The sequence below is a fragment of the Borostomias antarcticus genome (assembly GCF_949987555.1).
Source record: "Borostomias antarcticus genome assembly, contig: scaffold_379, whole genome shotgun sequence".
NCBI classification, from domain to species: Eukaryota; Metazoa; Chordata; class Actinopteri; order Stomiiformes; family Stomiidae; genus Borostomias; species Borostomias antarcticus.
Window position 1 is genome coordinate 25,001 of NW_028176361.1, and position 20,216 is coordinate 45,216.

The following is a 20,216-nucleotide window of genomic DNA, read 5'->3' on the forward strand; positions in this document are numbered from 1 at the left end:
CAGACATGATCCAGCTAGCTGCTCCCTTACACAGCTAGCTGTGAGAGAAGCTCCAGCAGCAGGTAATACTAGTGATACTAGTGGCTCTCGAATCACCACACCTCTTAACGAGGGTACACACCGCTCCAATTCACCACACCTCTTAACGAGGGTACAGACCGCTCCGAATCACCACACCTCTTAACGAGGGTACAGACCGCTCCAGATCACCACACCTCTTAACGAGGGTACAGACCGCTCCAGATCACCACACCTCTTAACGAGGGTACAGACCGCTCCAATTCACCACACCTCTTAACGAGGGTACAGACCAAATCACCACACCTCTTAACGAGGGTACAGACTAGGTCAGTCAGTCGGTCAGCTACAGACACGGGCCAACTCTCGCTTGACCACTTCAGCCAGGGGCAACGCAACACACACACACACGCAGACACCGACACACGCATACACACACACATGCCCACAAACACACGTGCACAGACACAGACTCATTGAGAACTGTGACAAGAACTCCAATACTCAATTAACAAATTACAAAATTCAGGGGTGTGTGTGTGTTAGGGGGGTGTGTCCAGGGGTGTTGGGTGTGTGTGGGGAGGTGTGTATTCAGGGGTGTGTGTGGGGTGTATCCAGGAGTGTGTATAGGGCAGGGGTAATCAAGTAAAGTTCTAAGAGGTCCATTTTGACAAAGTGGCCTCAAGCCAGGGTCTGGTGGTGATGCGTGTGTTTTTTATGCCCTCAACACAGATTTGTTTCCTTGCATATTCCTATCAAATTACTGTATAGCAGCAGGTATGTTACTGTGAAATACGCATGGAAGTTAAAATGTTGTTCACTTCAGTTGTATGGTCCCCAACTTACTTTATAATCAAATGAAGAAGGCTACATTTCAACAATATTTCAACCTGTTTATTGACACTTCACATTTAGGAGGGATTTCACATTTAGGAGGGATTATAAATAAAAGGTAGGCTACTATAAACTTGAGTAAAATGAGGTCTACATTTAAAAACAAGGTAGCTTTTGAAATATATGAGACAAACAGGTTTAGAGCTACCCGCGGGGAGAATGAATATATACAACTCGGTCCATTCTTGATGGAACGCCCCATTTTCAACATGTATTTTTCTTATTTTAGAGCATGGCATGTATAGGCTGACGTTACTTCTGTCTTGTAGTATGTGTGGGGAGGTGTGTATTCAGGGGTGTGTGTAGGGTGTATTCAGGGGTGTGTGTGGGGAGGTGTGTATTCAGGGGTGTGTGTAGGGTGTATTCAGGGGTGTGTGTGGGGAGGTGTGTATTCAGGGGTGTGTGTAGGGTGTATTCAGGGGTGTGTGTGGGGAGGTGTGTATTCAGGGGTGTGTGTAGGGTGTATTCAGGGGTGTGTGTGGGGAGGTGTGTATTCAGGGGTGTGGGTGGGGTGTATTCAGGGGTGTGTAGGGTGTGTGTGGGGAGGTGTGTATTCAGGGGTGTGTGTGGGGTATATGTGGTGTGTGTGTGTGTGTGTGTGTGTGTAAGGTGCATTCAGGCGTGTGTGGGGTGTGTGTTAAGGAGCAGGCTGTGTCTGGGGTTAGCAGAATCACACTATACAACGCCCCCCCCCCCCCTCCTCTTTATCTGTGTGTGTGTGTGTGTGTGTGTGTGCGTGTGTGTGCGTGTGTGTGTGTGTGTGTGTGTGTGTGTAAGAGGGGGGCTACGCACACCAGGTGTGCTACATTATTAAACCTCCCAGGCTTATAACGTTAGGAGAGAGAGGAGGAGGAGGTGAAGGAGGAGGAGGTGAAGGAGGAAGAGGTGAGAAAGGAGGAGGAGGAGGAAGGAGAGCCTGGTGGTAGTGGGGAGGAGGGAGGAGGAGGAGGAGGAGGAGGGAGAGCCTGGTGGTAGTGGGGAGAAGGGAGGAGGAGGAGGAGGAGGAGGAAGGAGAGCCTGGTGGTAGTGGGGAGGAGGGAGAGAGGAGGAGGAGGAGGAGGAAGGAGAGCCTGGTGGTAGTGGGGAGGAGGGAGGAGGAGGAGGAGGAAGGAGAGCCTGGTGGTAGTGGGGAGGAGGGGGGAGGAGGAGGAAGGAGGAGGAGGAAGGAGAGCCTGGTGGTACACACTCTCTCACACACTGACTACACACAGAATACACACTCTCCCAAACACACTGACCACACAGAATACACACTCTCCCAAACACACTGACAACTAGGGTTGCAAAGAAGCAGAAAAGTTCTGGTAAATTTGTAGAAACTTTCCAGAAATTTACCTTGGGAACTTAAACTCACCATGACCTTTTTTGTAGCCTATAACAAGCTTTTTATCAACATTTTACCTTTATTTAACCAGGTAAAGAAGCTTGAGATCCAATAACTCTTTTTTGAGCAACACCTGCCCAAAATGGCAGCGTTAAACATTTTTATTTCATTTCATACATTTATTTTAGGATTTTATCCCGTTTTCAGTTTTCACCCAATTCAGAAGCCAATTGACCCTGACCTAGTGTCCAACTACCCCCTACTAACTGTTGAGGATTCGTCACACCACCCGGCCGGTTGGCAATACGAAGGGGAGAGACAATTCCTTGACTATCAGCTCACAACCGTAACTCCGACACCAGACAGGGTTGCTGTTGTGTGACGAACCCTCAAGCCCAGATTAAACTAACTACTCTCGGGGAGCGGCGGCCCAATAGGCCCCTCCCTCTGGGATCCGGCCATACTCAGATCTGGTGAGACCGCCGGTCCCCGGTGGGCAGCTGCACCGGATCACGATGCATTTGACCGCTACACCACCACACACCCCCATAACAGGACTAGACCTACACCACCACACACCCCTATAACAGGAGTAGACCTACACCACCACACACCCCTATAACAGGACTAGACCTACACCACCGCACACCCCTATAACAGGACTAGACCACTACACCACCACACACCCCTATAACAGGACTAGACCACTACACCACCACACACCCCTATAACAGGACTAGACCACTACACCACCACACACCCCTATAACAGGACTAGACCACTACACCACCACACACCCCCATAACAGGACTAGACCTACACCACCACACACCCCTATAACAGGAGTAGACCTACACCACCACACACCCCTATAACAGGACTAGACCTACACCACCGCACACCCCTATAACAGGACTAGACCACTACACCACCACACACCCCTATAACAGGACTAGACCTACACCACCACACACCCCTATAACAGCACTAGACCACTACACCACCACACACCCCTATAACAGGACTAGACCACTACACCACCACACACCCCTATAACAGGACTAGACCACTACACCACCACACACCCCTATAACAGGACTAGACCTACACCACCACACACCCCTATAACAGGACTAGACCACTACACCACCACACACCCCTATAACAGGACTAGACCTACACCACCACACACCCCTATAACAGGACTAGACCTACACCACCACACACCCCTATAACAGGACTAGACCACTACACCACCACACACCCCTATAACAGGACTAGACCACTACACCACCACACACCCCTATAACAGGACTAGACCACTACACCACCACACACCCCTATAACAGGACTAGACCACTACACCACCACACACCCCTATAACAGGACTAGACCACTACACCACCACACACCCCTATAACAGGACTAGACCTACACCACCACACACCCCTATAACAGGACTAGACCACTACACCACCACACACCCCTATAACAGGACTAGACCTACACCACCACACACCCCTATAACAGGACTAGACCACTACACCACCACACACCCCTATAACAGGACTAGACCTACACCACCACACACCCCTATAACAGGACTAGACCTACACCACCACACACCCCTATAACAGGACTAGACCACTACACCACCACACACCCCTATAACAGGACTAGACCACTACACCACCACACACCCCTATAACAGGACTAGACCTACACCACCACACACCCCTAGAACAGGACTAGACCACTACACCACCACCCCTATAACAGGACTAGACCTACACCACCACACACCCCTAGAACAGGACTAGACCACTACACCACCACACACCCCTATAACAGGACTAGACCTACACCACCACACACCCCTATAACAGGACTAGACCTACACCACCACACACCCCTAGAACAGGACTAGACCTACACCACCACACACCCCTATAACAGGACTAGACCTACACCACCACACACCCCTATAACAGGACTAGACCTACACCACCACACACCCCTATAACAGGACTAGACCACTACACCACCACACACCCCTATAACAGGACTAGACCTACACCACCCAGACCCCTATAACAGGACTAGACCACTACACCACCACCCCTATAACAGGACTAGACCTACACCACCACACACCCCTATAACAGGACTAGACCACTACACCACCACACACCCCTATAACAGGACTAGACCACTACACCACCACACACCCCTATAACAGGACCAGACCACTACACCACCACACACCCCTATAACAGGACTAGACCACTACACCACCACACACCCCTATAACAGGACTAGACCACTACACCACCACACACCCCTATAACAGGACTAGACCACTACACCACCACACACCCCTATAACAGGACTAGACCACTACACCACCACACACCCCTATAACAGGACTAGACCTACACCACCACACACCCCTATAACAGGACTAGACCACTACACCACCACACACCCCTATAACAGGACTAGACCTACACCACCACACACCCCTATAACAGGACTAGACCACTACACCACCACACACCCCTATAACAGGACTAGACCACTACACCACCACACACCCCTATAACAGGACTAGACCTACACCACCACACACCCCTATAACAGGACTAGACCACTACACCACCACACACCCCTATAACAGGACTAGACCACTACACCACCACACACCCCTATAACAGGACTAGACCACTACACCACCACACACCCCTATAACAGGACTAGACCACTACACCACCACACACCCCTATAACAGGACTAGACCACTACACCACCACACACCCCTATAACAGGACTAGACCACTACACCACCACCCCTATAACAGGACCAGACCACTACACCACCACCCCTATAACAGGACTAGACCTACACCACCACACACCCCTATAACAGGACTAGACCACTACACCACCACACACCCCTATAACAGGACTAGACCACTACACCACCACACACCCCTATAACAGGACTAGACCACTACACCACCACACACCCCTATAACAGGACTAGACCTACACCACCACACACCCCTATAACAGGACTAGACCACTACACCACCACACACCCCTATAACAGGACTAGACCACTACACCACCACACACCCCTATAACAGGACTAGACCACTACACCACCACACACCCCTATAACAGGACTAGACCTACACCACCACCACTATAACAGGACTAGACCTACACCACCACACACCCCTATAACAGGACTAGACCTACACCACCACACACCCCTATAACAGGACTAGACCTACACCACCGCACACCCCTATAACAGGACTAGACCACTACACCACCACACACCCCTATAACAGGACTAGACCACTACACCACCACACACCCCTATAACAGGACTAGACCTACACCACCACACACCCCTATAACAGGACTAGACCTACACCACCCATACCCCTATAACAGGACTAGACCTACACTACCACACACCCCTATAACAGGACTAGACCTACACTACCCATACCCCTATAACAGGACTAGACCTACACTACCCATACCCCTATAACAGGACTAGACCTACACTACCCATACCCCTATAACAGGACTAGACCACTACACCACCACACACCCCTATAACAGGACTAGACCTACACCACCACACACCCCTATAACAGGACCAGACCACTACACCACCACCCCTATAACAGGACTAGACCTACACCACCACACACCCCTATAACAGGACTAGACCACTACACCACCACACACCCCCATAACAGGGAACTTAAATGTCGCCTAGTTGGGGGAAAAAAATAAAATGCAATTCTAGATCTTGCAGCATGATCTTGGTTAAAACAACCTGATGTAATGCAAATTGCAGTTGAATCTCAACTGGCGCTGTGCATTCTTCCATCACATGCACAGCTAATTCCTTACCTACTGCACACTCAGAGGACTGTAGAATCCATTAAAGTTCTACTCACGAATAGATTAAGTCAAAATCTTCATTTAAAAAAATTGTATTTGAAATGTTTCCCTGCATGTCCGTTATGACAAAACAAAATTATTGTTATGTCTGTATATGAGAAGTATACAGTTGGTATAAATAACCCATTAATAACCCATTAATAACCCATTAATAACCCATTAATTCCTGTTAATTCCCATGGAAAGTTTCCAACTTTGAATATTCCCGGAATTTTGCAACCCTATTGACAACACAGAATACACACTCTCCCAAACACACTGACCACACAGAATACACACTCTCCCAAACACACTGACCACACAGAATACACACTCTCACACACACACTGACCACACAGAATACACACTCTCTCAAAAACACTGACTACACAGAATACACACTCTCCCAAACACACTGACCACACAGACTACACACTCTCCCAAACACACTGACTACACAGAATACACACTCTCCCAAACACACTGACCACACAGAATACACACTCTCCCAAACACACTGACCACACAGACTACACACTCTCCCAAACACACTGTCCACACAGACTACACACTCTCCCAAACACACTGACTACACAGAATACACACTCTCCCAAACACACTGACCACACAGAATACACACTCTCACACACACACTGACCACACAGAATACACACTCTCCCAAACACACTGACCACACAGACTACACACTCTCTCAAACACACTGACTACACAGAATACACACTCTCCCAAACACACTGACTACACAGAATACACACTCTCCCAAACACACTGACTACACAGAATACACACTCTCCCAAACACACTGACCACACAGACTACACACTCTCTCAAACACACTGACTACACAGAATACACACTCTCCCAAACACACTGACTACACAGAATACACACTCTCCCAAACACACTGTCCACACAGACTACACACTCTCCCAAACACACTGACTACACAGAATACACACTCTCCCAAACACACTGACCACACAGAATACACACTCTCACACACACACTGACCACACAGAATACACACTCTCCCAAACACACTGACCACACAGACTACACACTCTCTCAAACACACTGACTACACAGAATACACACTCTCCCATTAACAACACACAGACTAGACCCTCTCTCTAACACACTGACCCCTAGACTAGACCCTCTCTCTAACACACTGACCCCTAGACTAGACCCTCTCTCTAACACACTGACCCCTAGACTAGACCCTCTCTCTAACACACTGACCCCTAGACTAGACCCTCTCTCTAACACACTGACCCCTAGACTAGACCCTCTCTAACACACTGACCCCTAGACTAGACCCTCTCTCTAACACCCTGACCCCTAGACTAGACCCTCTCTCTAACACACTGACCCCTAGACTAGACCCTCTCTAACACACTGACCCCTAGACTAGACCCTCTCTCTAACACACTGACCCCTAGACTAGACCCTCTCTCTAACACACTGACCCCTAGACTAGACCCTCTCTAACACACTGACCCCTAGACTAGACCCTCTCTCTAACACACTGACCCCTAGACTAGACCCTCTCTCTAACACACTGACCCCTAGACTAGACCCTCTCTCTAACACACTGACCCCTAGACTAGACCCTCTCTCTAACACACTGACCCCTAGACTAGACCCTCTCTCTAACACACTGACCCCTAGACTAGACCCTCTCTCTAACACACTGACCCCTAGACTAGACCCTCTCTAACACACTGACCCCTAGACTAGACCCTCTCTAACACACTGACCCCTAGACTAGACCCTCTCTAACACACTGACCCCTAGACTAGACCCTCTCTCTAACACACTGACCCCTAGACTAGACCCTCTCTCTAACACACTGACCCCTAGACTAGACCCTCTCTCTAACACACTGACCCCTAGACTAGACCCTCTCTAACACACTGACCCCTAGACTAGACCCTCTCTAACACACTGACCCCTAGACTAGACCCTCTCTCTAACACACTGACCCCTAGACTAGACCCTCTCTAACACACTGACCCCTAGACTAGACTCTCTCTAACACACTGACCCTGCAAAAATCATAATCACGATTATTTTGATTGATATTGAGATCACGATTATTTAACACGATTATTCATTGAATTTTTTTTAATCAAAAGTTAACATTTTCTTAACAAATTTTCTTAACAAATCAAATTATTGACTTTGATAACAATTAATTTATTAAATGTTGACAGTGGCTTTTCTTTTTAACAATGTTCTTTGGATTATATACATGTCTCCCATGGGAGACAAATGGTGAACCTTGACCTTGATAAATAAATTAATAAAAGTGCCAAAACCGATAAATAAAGAAGCTTCAAAGCACCGCCACCACCACAGAAGAAGACTACCTCGGAAAAACAATTTCACTCGGACAGAACGCGTCTAAATAAGTTATTTAATGGTCGCGCCGAGGCTTCAAAACCCAGCATTTGTTAAAATGGACCCTTTTGCTCAGGTAAGTGACGTTTCATGTTTATCTGACACTTGTAAATATGAGCGCCTCTCCTAAATAGGCCGACACCGATTTATTTTGACGGCAAAGTGAATGGAGCGGTAAAGGACTGTTGTCTGGCATGAGCGAGCGGAATGGGACAACGGGACTGAGAAGTGCTACTTTGAGGGGCGGCTACGACTGCGTAGCACATTTTACACACCGTGTCAACTTGGTCCAAATAGTCTCCTCGAACCCATAGTGTTTCCAGACCACTGACGTGGTTTTAGCTCTCTTGTCCACCTCTCGTTCTGCTGCCATAATCTTCTTGTCGTGTTTTGTTCGAGAGGAGCATGCGTGCGCCTCGCTTGACAACTCGTCTCGCTTTGAACTAAAGTGTGTTTTGGGGCTTTGGGGGGTGGGGTCAAGCACAGTACAGCTCGGCAGTGTAGGGTGCACTTGATTTGTGCAAAATCGTTTTATGGCGATTATTTAGTTTTAATGATCGTTGACAGCCCAAATCTTAATCTAGATTAAAATCCGATTAATCGAGCAGCCCTACAGACAGACAGACAGACAGACAGTCTGCCACAAACACCTCCCACATACTGCTTCTCTCCCGTCAGTGATGAAACCCCTTACACACACACACACACACACACACACCCACACACACCCCCCCCCCCCACACACACACACCCACACACACACACACACAGTCTGCCGTGGGACCTTCAGTGTAGTGGTGAGATGAGAGGAATCTGGCTGATGTGCAGCACCAGCACACCTGACAACCCGCCAGAGGCACCAGACAAAACCTCTCTTTAAACATGGATGAGTCTGCCCACCGACACACACACACACACACACGCAGACACACACACACACAGACACACACACACACGCACACACACACACTCACAGACACACACACACAGACACACACACACGCACACAGACACACACACAGACACCTACACGCAGACACGCACACACACGCACACAGACACACACACACACACGCACACACACACTCACTCACTCACTCACAGACACACACACACGCACACAGACACACACACAGACACACACACAGACACACACAGACACACACACACACACACGCACTCTACACCTACACGCACAGACACACACACACACACACACACAGCTTACAGCGCCTGCTTCAGTCTGTCTCAATAATTCAACACTGGAGCAAGGAGTGGTGACCAGTGAGGAGAACAGGACTTTAAGAGAGGAAGAGGAGAGGAGATAGAAGGAAGAGAGGAAGAGAGGGAGAGAGGGAGAGAGGGAGAGAGAGGGAAAGATGGGTTTGGAAGAGAGGAGAGAGAGAATGTGGTTGAGAGTAGGAGGGCAGGGGAGACTGAAAAGGGGAAGGAGAGAGAAGAGGTCTGTGATGAGAGGAGGAGAGACCAGTGATGAGAGGAAGAGGAGGAGAGGCCTGTGATGAGAGGAAGAGGAGGAGAGACCAGTGATGAGAGGAAGAGGAGGAGAGGCCTGTGATGAGAGGAAGAGGAGGAGAGGTCTGTGATGAGAGGAAGAGGAGGAGAGGCCTGTGATGAGAGGAAGAGGAGGAGAGGTCTGTGATGAGAGGAGGAGAGAGGAGAGGTCTGATGAGGAGGAGAGGAGGAGAGGTCTGATGAGGAGGAGAGGACAGAGGAGGAGAGGTCTGATGAGGAGGAGAGAGGAGGGGTCTGTGATGAGAGGAGGAGAGAGGTCTGATGAGGAGGAGAGAGGAGAGGTCTGTGATGAGAGGAGGACAGAGGAGGAGAGGTCTGATGAGGAGGAGAGAGGAGAGGTCTGTGATGAGAGGAGGAGAGAGGAGGAGTGGTCTGATGAGGAGGAGAGGTCTGTGATGAGAGGAGGAGAGGTCTGATGAGGAGGAGAGAGGAGGAGAGGTCTGTGATGAGAGGAGGAGAGAGGAGAGGTCTGATGAGGAGGAGAGGTCTGATGAGGAGGAGAGAGGAGAGGTCTGATGAGGAGGAGAGGTCTGATGAGGAGGAGAGAGGAGAGGTCTGATGAGGAGGAGAGAGGAGGAGAGGTCTGATGAGGAGGAGAGAGGAGAGGTCTGTGATGAGAGGAGGAGAGGTCTGATGAGGAGGAGAGAGGAGGAGAGGTCTGTGATGAGAGGAGGAGAGGTCTGATGAGGAGGAGAGAGGAGGAGAGGTCTGATGAGGAGGAGAGAGGAGGAGAGGTCTGTGATGAGAGGAGGAGAGGTCTGATGAGGAGGAGAGAGGAGGAGAGGTCTGTGATGAGAGGAGGAGAGGTCTGTGATGAGAGGAGGAGAGGTCTGATGAGGAGGAGAGAGGAGGAGAGGTCTGTGATGAGAGGAGGAGAGGTCTGATGAGGAGGAGAGAGGAGGAGAGGTCTGTGATGAGAGGAGGAGAGGTCTGATGAGGAGGAGAGAGGAGGAGAGGTCTGTGATGAGAGGAGGAGAGGTCTGATGAGGAGAGAGGAGGAGAGGTCTGATGAGGAGGAGAGGTCTGATGAGGAGGAGAGAGGAGGTCTGTGATGAGAGGAGGAGAGGTCTGATGAGGAGGAGAGAGGATGAGAGGTCTGATGAGGAGGAGAGAGGAGAGGTCTGTGATGAGAGGAGGAGAGAGGAGGAGAGGTCTGATGAGGAGGAGAGAGGAGGAGAGGTCTGATGAGGAGGAGAGAGGAGGAGAGGTCTGTAATAAGAGGAGTAGAGGTCTATGATAACAGGAGAGAAGAGATGTCTGTGATGAGGACTTGTGACCACTTACTTAAGAGTGATTCCCTCTAAACCAGCTGACAAACTACAACTAAAACCCAGGAGTCAGTGCCTCCATAGTCAGCATTTTCAACAGCTGTTTAGATGGACGATGTTTCAGACTTTCAAACATCCATCTCTCCATCCACCGAGTCCCACTGGATCCTCCCTCATTTCTAACGCTCTCAAAGAACTATCTGAGATATTTGGGACGATTTCTATCAAGATTCAACATGATTATATGACATAGTACATCATTCATTTGCGATTAATTCAACCCCGACAAGGACCAATGGACCATGTTCAGTTAGTAGACTAACCACATGACATGGAAAGTTGTAGTGCAGGTTAGGGTCTGTTTGATGACAAAACCGAATCACCGAGCGACGATCTATCAAGTTTAGGGGATATGAACTAAGCTAATGTCTCACTGGAGTCGAAACTTATGTGAAATGTCGTTGTGATCAGACATTTATTCTAGTAAAGGTAGCAGTTTGCGAAGCAACGTGCGGAGACAATCTGGGAAGGAGAGCTGCTCGAACAACAGGCATCAGGCTGCAGACAAAGAGAGGTGGAGGAGGTCTACCGATCTACCGACTAGATCCACCGACCTGCGTTCCTGGGCGAAACCACCGACCCCGATGACGTAAATAAAACCCCGAGCTAAACGTGCGGTTCAGAAACGTGCGTGTTTACACCCGTGTCCCACGAATGCATAGAAAAGCCTCCCCAAAAAACTATGGAGCAAAAGTTGTCCTGCGTCTAGCGGCCATCTGGCTGGTTAGCATAGCGGGACTAAAACACATGGATCCAGGCGGAACGAGAATAGAGAGAGAGGGGGGAGAGAGACATAGAGAGAGAGCGAGAGAGTTACTTTCTGGAACGTTGGAGCTCGTAGCTCGCTACTTTGTAACCGAGCCCCGGTGGTCGTGTGTGTTGGTTCGCATCCCCGCTGGAAAGCAAGCAAGCCTGGCCTCACGGTGCCACAAGGCTACCATGCCCGTGAGAAGCATTGTTCCCCCAGCACAGAGAGGTGTGAGGGGGTATCTGCTCTCCACCAGGGCATATCAACACCAGCACACTGTGCATGGGAAGGTGGGGGTGTCTGAGACACAAATGCACAGAAAGTACACCTGGAATATGAACTAAAACAAGCCTTTTTTGCGAGTTAGTGAAGTCGCAACCCGGGCGGACCAGCCAGGGAGCTTGGGGTGGTCGTCCCTAGCAACTACCCTCCCCGGAGGATGCTGGAGAACGAGTTTAAGTTTATAAAACACTTCCCTTTGTTATCAAACACCCATAAAGGGACACGACAACACCAAAGCCACGGCTCTGAGCAGCCAGGCAGCACAAGCAGCGAGTATTAGAGGGTCATGTAGTACAACAACTCAGAGAGGTGAAGCTGGTCCTATAGCAGGCAGACTAGCCCGGGTCTCGACTGTTGTGACAGTGCAATATTTCACTCACTTTTCTCGGGCTTGGCTGTCGGAAGGCACCACGGCTCCTTTCCCCTTGGCGTACATGCTGCTGCAGGCTGGTTCGACACTTTAGTTGCTCGATCCCGCTGTCCGACACCTGTCAAAGAAAGCTACAAGGAAAAGCTACTATCTCCATAGCTACCCAGTTAGTGCTCTTTGCTTCGGGTTTCTGTTTTTTCTACATCCTCAACATTGCCCACAAACCAGGCAGGGTTTCAGCCGGGGGGGAACTTGAAACGGTTCACTGGTGGATCTTTTTTTTTTCATTTTTTTTTTTTTTTCAATCGCTGTTCCTGGATTCTGCTCGCGCCCCCCCCGTTGTGCAACGGCGGGGGCTTCTTAAAGGCGCAGTAGGCCTGTATTAGTCGAAATGTTGACTGACGGAGCAGGCCTAGCAGTATTTGAAAACAAACCCCATCGCAAGCAGGATGGCCAAGCCTATAATATTGGCCTTCTTGAAACCCCTTAACTGCAGTTAAACACTGTCATCATGAGGTGAATAGTCTTGGGAAATGGTATTCTACCAAATGTGATTCAACCAGGGAGTCTACAGGTAGCATTTTACCATTATGCTCTAGTCTAGTATACATTTATCAGTGTTTGACCAGTCGTAGGGTCTACTCAGAGGTCCTAGAGTAATGAACTGTCTGTCCTGCTGGTATGCTTTCTGGACACGCGTTCCCCAGTGTGTGGGATCTGTTCAGTTCTATGGTGGGTTTAGTCTTGTAGTCAGGCGTGTAGACCAGGCTTTTCAAGTGAAGAGGGTTAACTAAGCTCTCTTCCAATGAAGCCTCCTGGGTCCGTAACGGGACTGTAACAGCGCTGCCTCGTTCACCAGTGTGTCCAGGTATGTTGTGTATGGGTCCCTTTAAGAGTGTGTGTACGTGTGCTCAGCGACAGTGGCAGAGTGTATTTGTGTGTGTGTGTGTGTGTGTGTGTGTGTGTGTGTTTGTGTGTGTGTGTGTGTGTGTGTGTGTGTGTGTGTGTGGCAGAGGCAGCATGCTCTGTTTTCATGGTGCTCGGCTGTGGGAAGGGCACAGCTGACTGTATGTGCCTATGTGTGTGTGTGCGTGCGTGCGTGTGTGTGTGTGTAAGGGTGTGTTTGTGTGCCTACAAAGTTGCCACTGCAGATGTCCATAATATGTACACACTTAAAGATATCAAGATATGGAAGAGAAACAATACAGAGAAAGAGAGTCAGACAGAGAGAACATTTGTACATTGTTGAACATAGCATATATATCTTAGTATATTGTATATATATATAAATCTTATCATAACTAATAATGTATTTTTGTTCTATTGTCTTTTTGTTATGCAAATATTTATTTACCCTTGACACGCCCCTTTTTACCCTTGTTATTATTTTTTTTCATTTTTATTTTGTTACTTGCTTTGGTAATGTACAGTATGTTTTCCATTCACCATTTACCATGTTTTCCATGCCAATAAAGCCCTTTGAGTTGAATTGAGAGAGAGAATGACAGAGAGAGAGAGAGAGAGAGAGAGAGAGAGAGAGAGAGAGAGTGAGAGACAGAGAGACAGGAACAGAAGGCAGTTGTACAGAGCTATGTCTGCCACTGTCTATCTGTCTGTCTGCTTGCCTGTCTGTCTGTCTGCCTGCTTGCCTGCCTGTCTGTCTCTATGTCTCTCTCTGTCTCTCTCTGTCTCTCTCCCCTCCTCATCTCAGCAGTGTTGGTCTCACCTACAGTATGTGATATCCCCTGACGCACACACACACACACACACACACACACACACACACACACACACACACACACACACACACTGCATGTGTGCTTGTCCTGCTCCGTGGAGGCATACTATGTACAAGATACAGGAATAGAATAGGATACAATAGAATAGGATACAATAGAATAGAAGAGAAAGTTTATTCGCCATGTTTAACAAGTACCGGTACATTGGAATTCTTGTAATCGCTTGTCCTAACAGTATCTTATCAGCACTAATCAGTTCCTCATTCCAGTCTCGTTACTCAGCTAGACATTTAAAGGTTCCCAAACTCGCAATTTACAATACTATCAGTCGTCTAGCAGCATCATCCTCATCTACTTATCCCATCTTATCATGGGTGACTACAGCATGTCTGTGTCCATGATGTAGGCAGTCCAATTAAATAATGTTCAAGTATACAGTTGTGCATAGTGTTCAGTTGTTTGATTGTTGTCAGGTGTTGGTTCAAGTGTTCAAGTCTACAGTAGTGCGGAGTCCATTGTTGCAGAGTCCGTTGTTGCTGTAGACCAGGTGCAAAGTGCTGAAAGGGTCAAGTGATGGGTTGTTGTCCCGGGTGGAGGGGCAGGGGGGGGGCTGGGGTGTCAGTGGGTGGTAGCGATCCTCGATGGCTGGGAGCTCCACTCCGATGGTCTTCTGCGCTGTCTTCACCCCCCTCTGGATGGCGTGCCTGTCGGTGGTGTAACCGTACCAGGCTGTGATTCCTCCAGTCAAGATGCTCTCAATGACGCTGTGGTTGAAGTTCTCAAGTGTTTGTGTGCTCATGCCCCATCTCCACAGGCACCTCGGAAAGTAGAGGTGTTGTGTCTTCTTTAGGATGGCCTCTGTGTTGTGTGTCCAGGTCAGGTCATCAGAGATCTGGATCCTTTGTCTTGTTAGTGTTCAGGGTCAGGTTATTGTCTTGACACCATGTTACTGGGTCTGACCATGTTACTACACCTCCTGGAGATCACAATACTATAACCCCACCCAGACTCGACACCAAGCTCAGAGTCCTGGGGCAAAGCGACGCCCTCTGCAGGTGGATCCTGGACTTCCTGTCAGACAGACCCCAGGTGGTGAAGGTAGGCCACCACACCTCATCCTCCCTCACCCTCAACACCGCCCCCAGGGCTGTGTTCTGTCCCTACTGCTGTACTCCTTGTACACTCATGACTATACAGCCACCTTTGACTCCAATACTGTCTGTCGTTTTCCAACGACACAGCAGTGATAGGCCTGATCACCAACAATGATGAGAGGTGTTACGCCAGGTCGTAGCTGACAGGCAGACTGACGACACATGGGGGTGTGTGGTTTGTTGCTCATTAGCGGCTCATGGGAAACAGCTGGGGAGGTTCCCTTTTTGGACAACACGCTGACCACACGAGGACCAAGAAATGCCACCATGCGATTGACTTCTTTCTCCCCCATAATTATGGACTTAAGTGAACACCCTTTTAACAAATACTGAACGGACCATCAAGGAGCGAGCTGGCCGCGCATCCATTCCGGGGGCCGTGGTAGCGGGCCCATCGGCGTCGAGCTGGTCGAGTTCCTACCTGGGCTGTGGTGAGTAGAGCGACTCTATCCCCCCTAACTAGCTTAGCTTGCTCTCACCCAGGTGAGTAGAGCGACTCTATCCCCCCTAACTAGGTTAGCTTGCTCTCACCCAGGTAAGTAGAGCGACTCTATCCCCCCTAACTAGCTTAGCTTGCTCTCACCCAGGTAAGTAGAGCGACTCTATCCCCCCTAACTAGCTTAGCTTGCTCTCACCCAGGTAAGTAGAGCGACTCTATCCTCCCTAACTAGCTTAGCTTGCTCTCACCCAGGTGAGTAGAGCGACTCTATCCCCCCTAACTAGCTTAGCTTGCTCTCACCCAGGTAAGTAGAGCGACTCTATCCCCCCTAACTAGGTTAGCTTGCTCTCACCCAGGTGAGTAGAGCGACTCTATCCCCCCTAACTAGCTTAGCTTGCTCTCACCCAGGTGAGTAGAGCGACTCTATCCTCCCTAACTAGGTTAGCTTGCTCTCACCCAGGTAAGTAGAGCGACCCTATCCCCCCTAACTAGGTTAGCTTGCTCTCACCCAGGTGAGTAGAGCGACTCTATCCCCCCTAACTAGTTTAGCTTGCTCTCACCCAGGTGAGTAGAGCGACTCTATCCCCCCTAACTAGCTTAGCTTGCTCTCACCCAGGTAAGTAGAGCGACTCTATCCTCCCTAACTAGCTTATCTTGCTCTCACCCAGGTAAGTAGAGCGACTCTATCCCCCCTAACTAGCTTAGCTTGCTCTCACCCAGGTAAGTAGAGCAACTCTATCCCCCCTAACTAGGTTTGCTTGCTCTCACCCAGGTGAGTAGAGCGACTCTATCCTCCCTAACTAGGTTAGCTTGCTCTCACCCAGGTGAGTTGAGCGACTCTATCCCCCCTAACTAGGTTAGCTTGCTCTCACCCAGGTGAGTAGAGCGACTCTATCCCCCCTAACTAGGTTAGCTTGCTCTCACCCAGGTGAGTAGAGCGACCCTATCCCCCCTAACTAGGTTAGCTTGCTCTCGCCCAGGTGAGTAGAGCGACTCTATCCCCCCTAACTAGGTTAGCTTGCTCTCACCCAGGTAAGTAGAGCGACTCTATCCCCCCTAACTAGCTTAGCTTGCTCTCACCCAGGTGAGTAGAGCGACTCTATCCCCCCTAACTAGCTTAGCTTGCTCTCACCCAGGTGAGTAGAGCGACCCTATCCCCCCTAACTAGGTTAGCTTGCTCTCACCCAGGTGAGTAGAGCGACTCTATCCCCCCTAACTAGGTTAGCTTGCTCTCACCCAGGTGAGTAGAGCGACTCTATCCCCCCTAACTAGCTTAGCTTGCTCTCACCCAGGTAAGTAGAGCGACTCTATCCCCCTAACTAGGTTAGCTTGCTCTCACCCAGGTAAGTAGAGCGACTCTATCCCCCCTAACTAGGTTAGCTTGCTCTCACCCAGGTAAGTAGAGCGACTCTATCCCCCCTAACTAGGTTAGCTTGCTCTAACCCAGGTGAGTAGAGCGACTCTATCCCCCCTTACTAGGTTAGCTTGCTCTCACCCAGGTGAGTAGACTGACTCTATCCCCCCTAACTAGCTTAGCTTGCTCTCACCCAGGTAAGTCAGGTATACTCAACATGTCTACCTACACGTAGCGAGAGACGTCAAGGTTACGGGCTGACTAGTCTTGTAGAGCAGTGTCAGTAGAAGTACGAGCCAGGCTAGTCGACCCCCGTAACAAGAGGGCTTACCTAGAGGAGGTGAGGCTCCTGACCCAGTGGTGTCAGGAAAACAACCTCCATCTCCAACGTCGGCAAGACAAAGGAGATGCTGGTGGACTTTGGGAGGAAGCAGGAGAGGAACTACACCCCTCTAATCATCAACGGGACCCCTGTAGAGAGAGTGGACAGCTTCAAGTACCTGGGTGTCCAGATCACCAAGGACCTGACATGGTCAACACACACAGACACTGTGGTGAGGAAAGCAGGTCAGAGATTGAACCACCTCAGACAGCTGAGGAAATTCAGAGCGTCCCACCAGATCTGAGCTTCTACTCATCCACGATCGAGAGCATCCTGACGGGGAACATCACTACGGGAACAGCAGCTCTCAGGAAGGCCCAACAGAGAGTGGTACAGTCAGCTGAATATACCTTGGGGGGGCCACTCCCCCACCTCAAGAACATCACACCAGAAGATGCACAACCAAGGTCAACAGGATCCTGAGAGACCCCAGCCACCCAGGACATGGACTGTTCTCTCTGCTACGGTCAGGGAAGAGATACCGCAGCACGGAGGGACTCAGGAAGAGCTTCTTCCCCCAAGCCATCCAGCTCCTGAATGACTCTATCTAGAATATCTAGTGTAGAATATCTAGTGTACATAACATGACCAAATGCAAATCCGCCCCCCCGGTTATTTATTTATTTATTTATTTATTCATTCATATCAATATATAGCATGTATATAATGTATCCAGACTGGTATCTATCTTGTCTTACCCCTATCTGTATACTGTATAGAAATGGTACTTTGGTACCATGGTAATTTGTAACTTGTAAATTTCTATTTGTAAATTGAGTTTTGAACTTTATCTGTATTGAGCATAATCTTGGAGCCGGCAGCAACATTTCGTATCTGTACATGTACATTACACATGACAAATAAAGAAATCTGAAATCTCGGAAGAAGACCGATTCAGTATTCAGGCCTATCACAGTGGTGTCGTCTGCAAACGAGCTGATTTGATTGCTGCTGTGCTTGGCTGAGCAGTCGTGGGAGTTCAGTGAGTTCAGCTTGGGGCTCCGGCAGCAGCCTTGTGGGATTCTTGTGCTGATGCTCGGTGTGGATGAGGTGTTGCTGCCTATTCTCACCTGGTCTGTCCACGAGGAGTCCATGTACAACGAGATACAACAGCAGAGAGACACACAAAGAGATATTTAGAGAGGGAGAGAAAGAGAAGGGGAGAAAGGGGGGGTATCTATTAAGCTCTAGACCACAGTCTCTATCACTGTCTCATCATAGCACCAGTATTGATCCCTGAACCAGCAGCCTCCGAGAACACTGCTTCACTTGGAGAGAATACCACACATACAAACACATACAGTAAACAAGCCATAGTATGTGTGTGTGTGTGTGTGTGTGTGTGTGTGTGTGTGTGTGTGTGTGTGTGTGTGTGTAGGTAGGTAGATAAGGCTGTTGGACCTGTTGAACCAAAGGTTATAATAAAACAACAATAGAACTGGTTTATGTTTAGTGCCTGTAAATTCCATCACTCGCCCCCCTCCTCCTCTCCCCTCCCCTCCTCCTCCCCTCTCCTCCCCGTCTTTCTCATCCCCCTCCTCCTTATGTCTGTTCCACCACCTCTTCCTCTCTCTCTCTCTCTCTTTCTCTCTCTCCCTTCCACCCCCTCTCTGTCTCTCTATCCCCCTCCTCTCTTAGTATGGTGAGTCATGTTGTTCTCTGTTCCCCACCAAGCTACAGAGACACACGCATGCACACACACACACACACACACACACACCACACATACGCACACACACCACACATATGCACACACACACACACACCACACATACGCACACACACACAGCTCCCTGCCAGGCCACAGAGCCACTCAAGACAGACATTCATCACGATGGAGATGATAGATGCTGCTCACTAAGGCGCGCCGTCTAGTTAGCCGAATGCTACGCCTCCTGCATACAGATATCACCTGCACAAGCTCCACACTTCCCAATCACCACCCTCAACTTTGTGTTTGCACGTCTGTGTGTGTGTGTGTGTGTGTGTGTGTGTGTGTGTGTGTGCAGGGGGAGGAGTTAGGCTAATTGGAAGTGAAAAGGAGGAGGGTGTGTCTTCCCTCTGATGGGCTTATTTACGTAGCAGCTATAATTACCCTAACGAACCACACACAAGCATGCCCTCCCCCCCCCCCCCCCACACACACACAAACACAAACGCACACTCAAAATCTTATAACGGGTTGTGTTCAATCACTACCAAGCCGTATTTTTCATCCCTCAAGATCACTCATACTCCCATTCACATTACTGCTCATTAAATGG

General features: G+C 49.4%; 1 protein-coding gene across 1 annotated transcript in view; it reads right to left on the bottom strand.

Moving 5' to 3' along the window:
* LOC311328586 (single-stranded DNA-binding protein 3-like) overlaps positions 1-12,950 on the bottom strand; it is a gene marked incomplete at both ends in the record, with an annotated part of 26,911 nt that extends 13,961 nt beyond the window's left edge. The window contains one exon of the mRNA XM_084462533.1: positions 12,895-12,950. Coding sequence (XP_084318659.1) covers positions 12,895-12,950 — 56 coding nt within the window. The remainder of the gene's footprint in view (positions 1-12,894) is intronic.
* Positions 12,951-20,216: the final 7,266 nt, after the last annotated feature.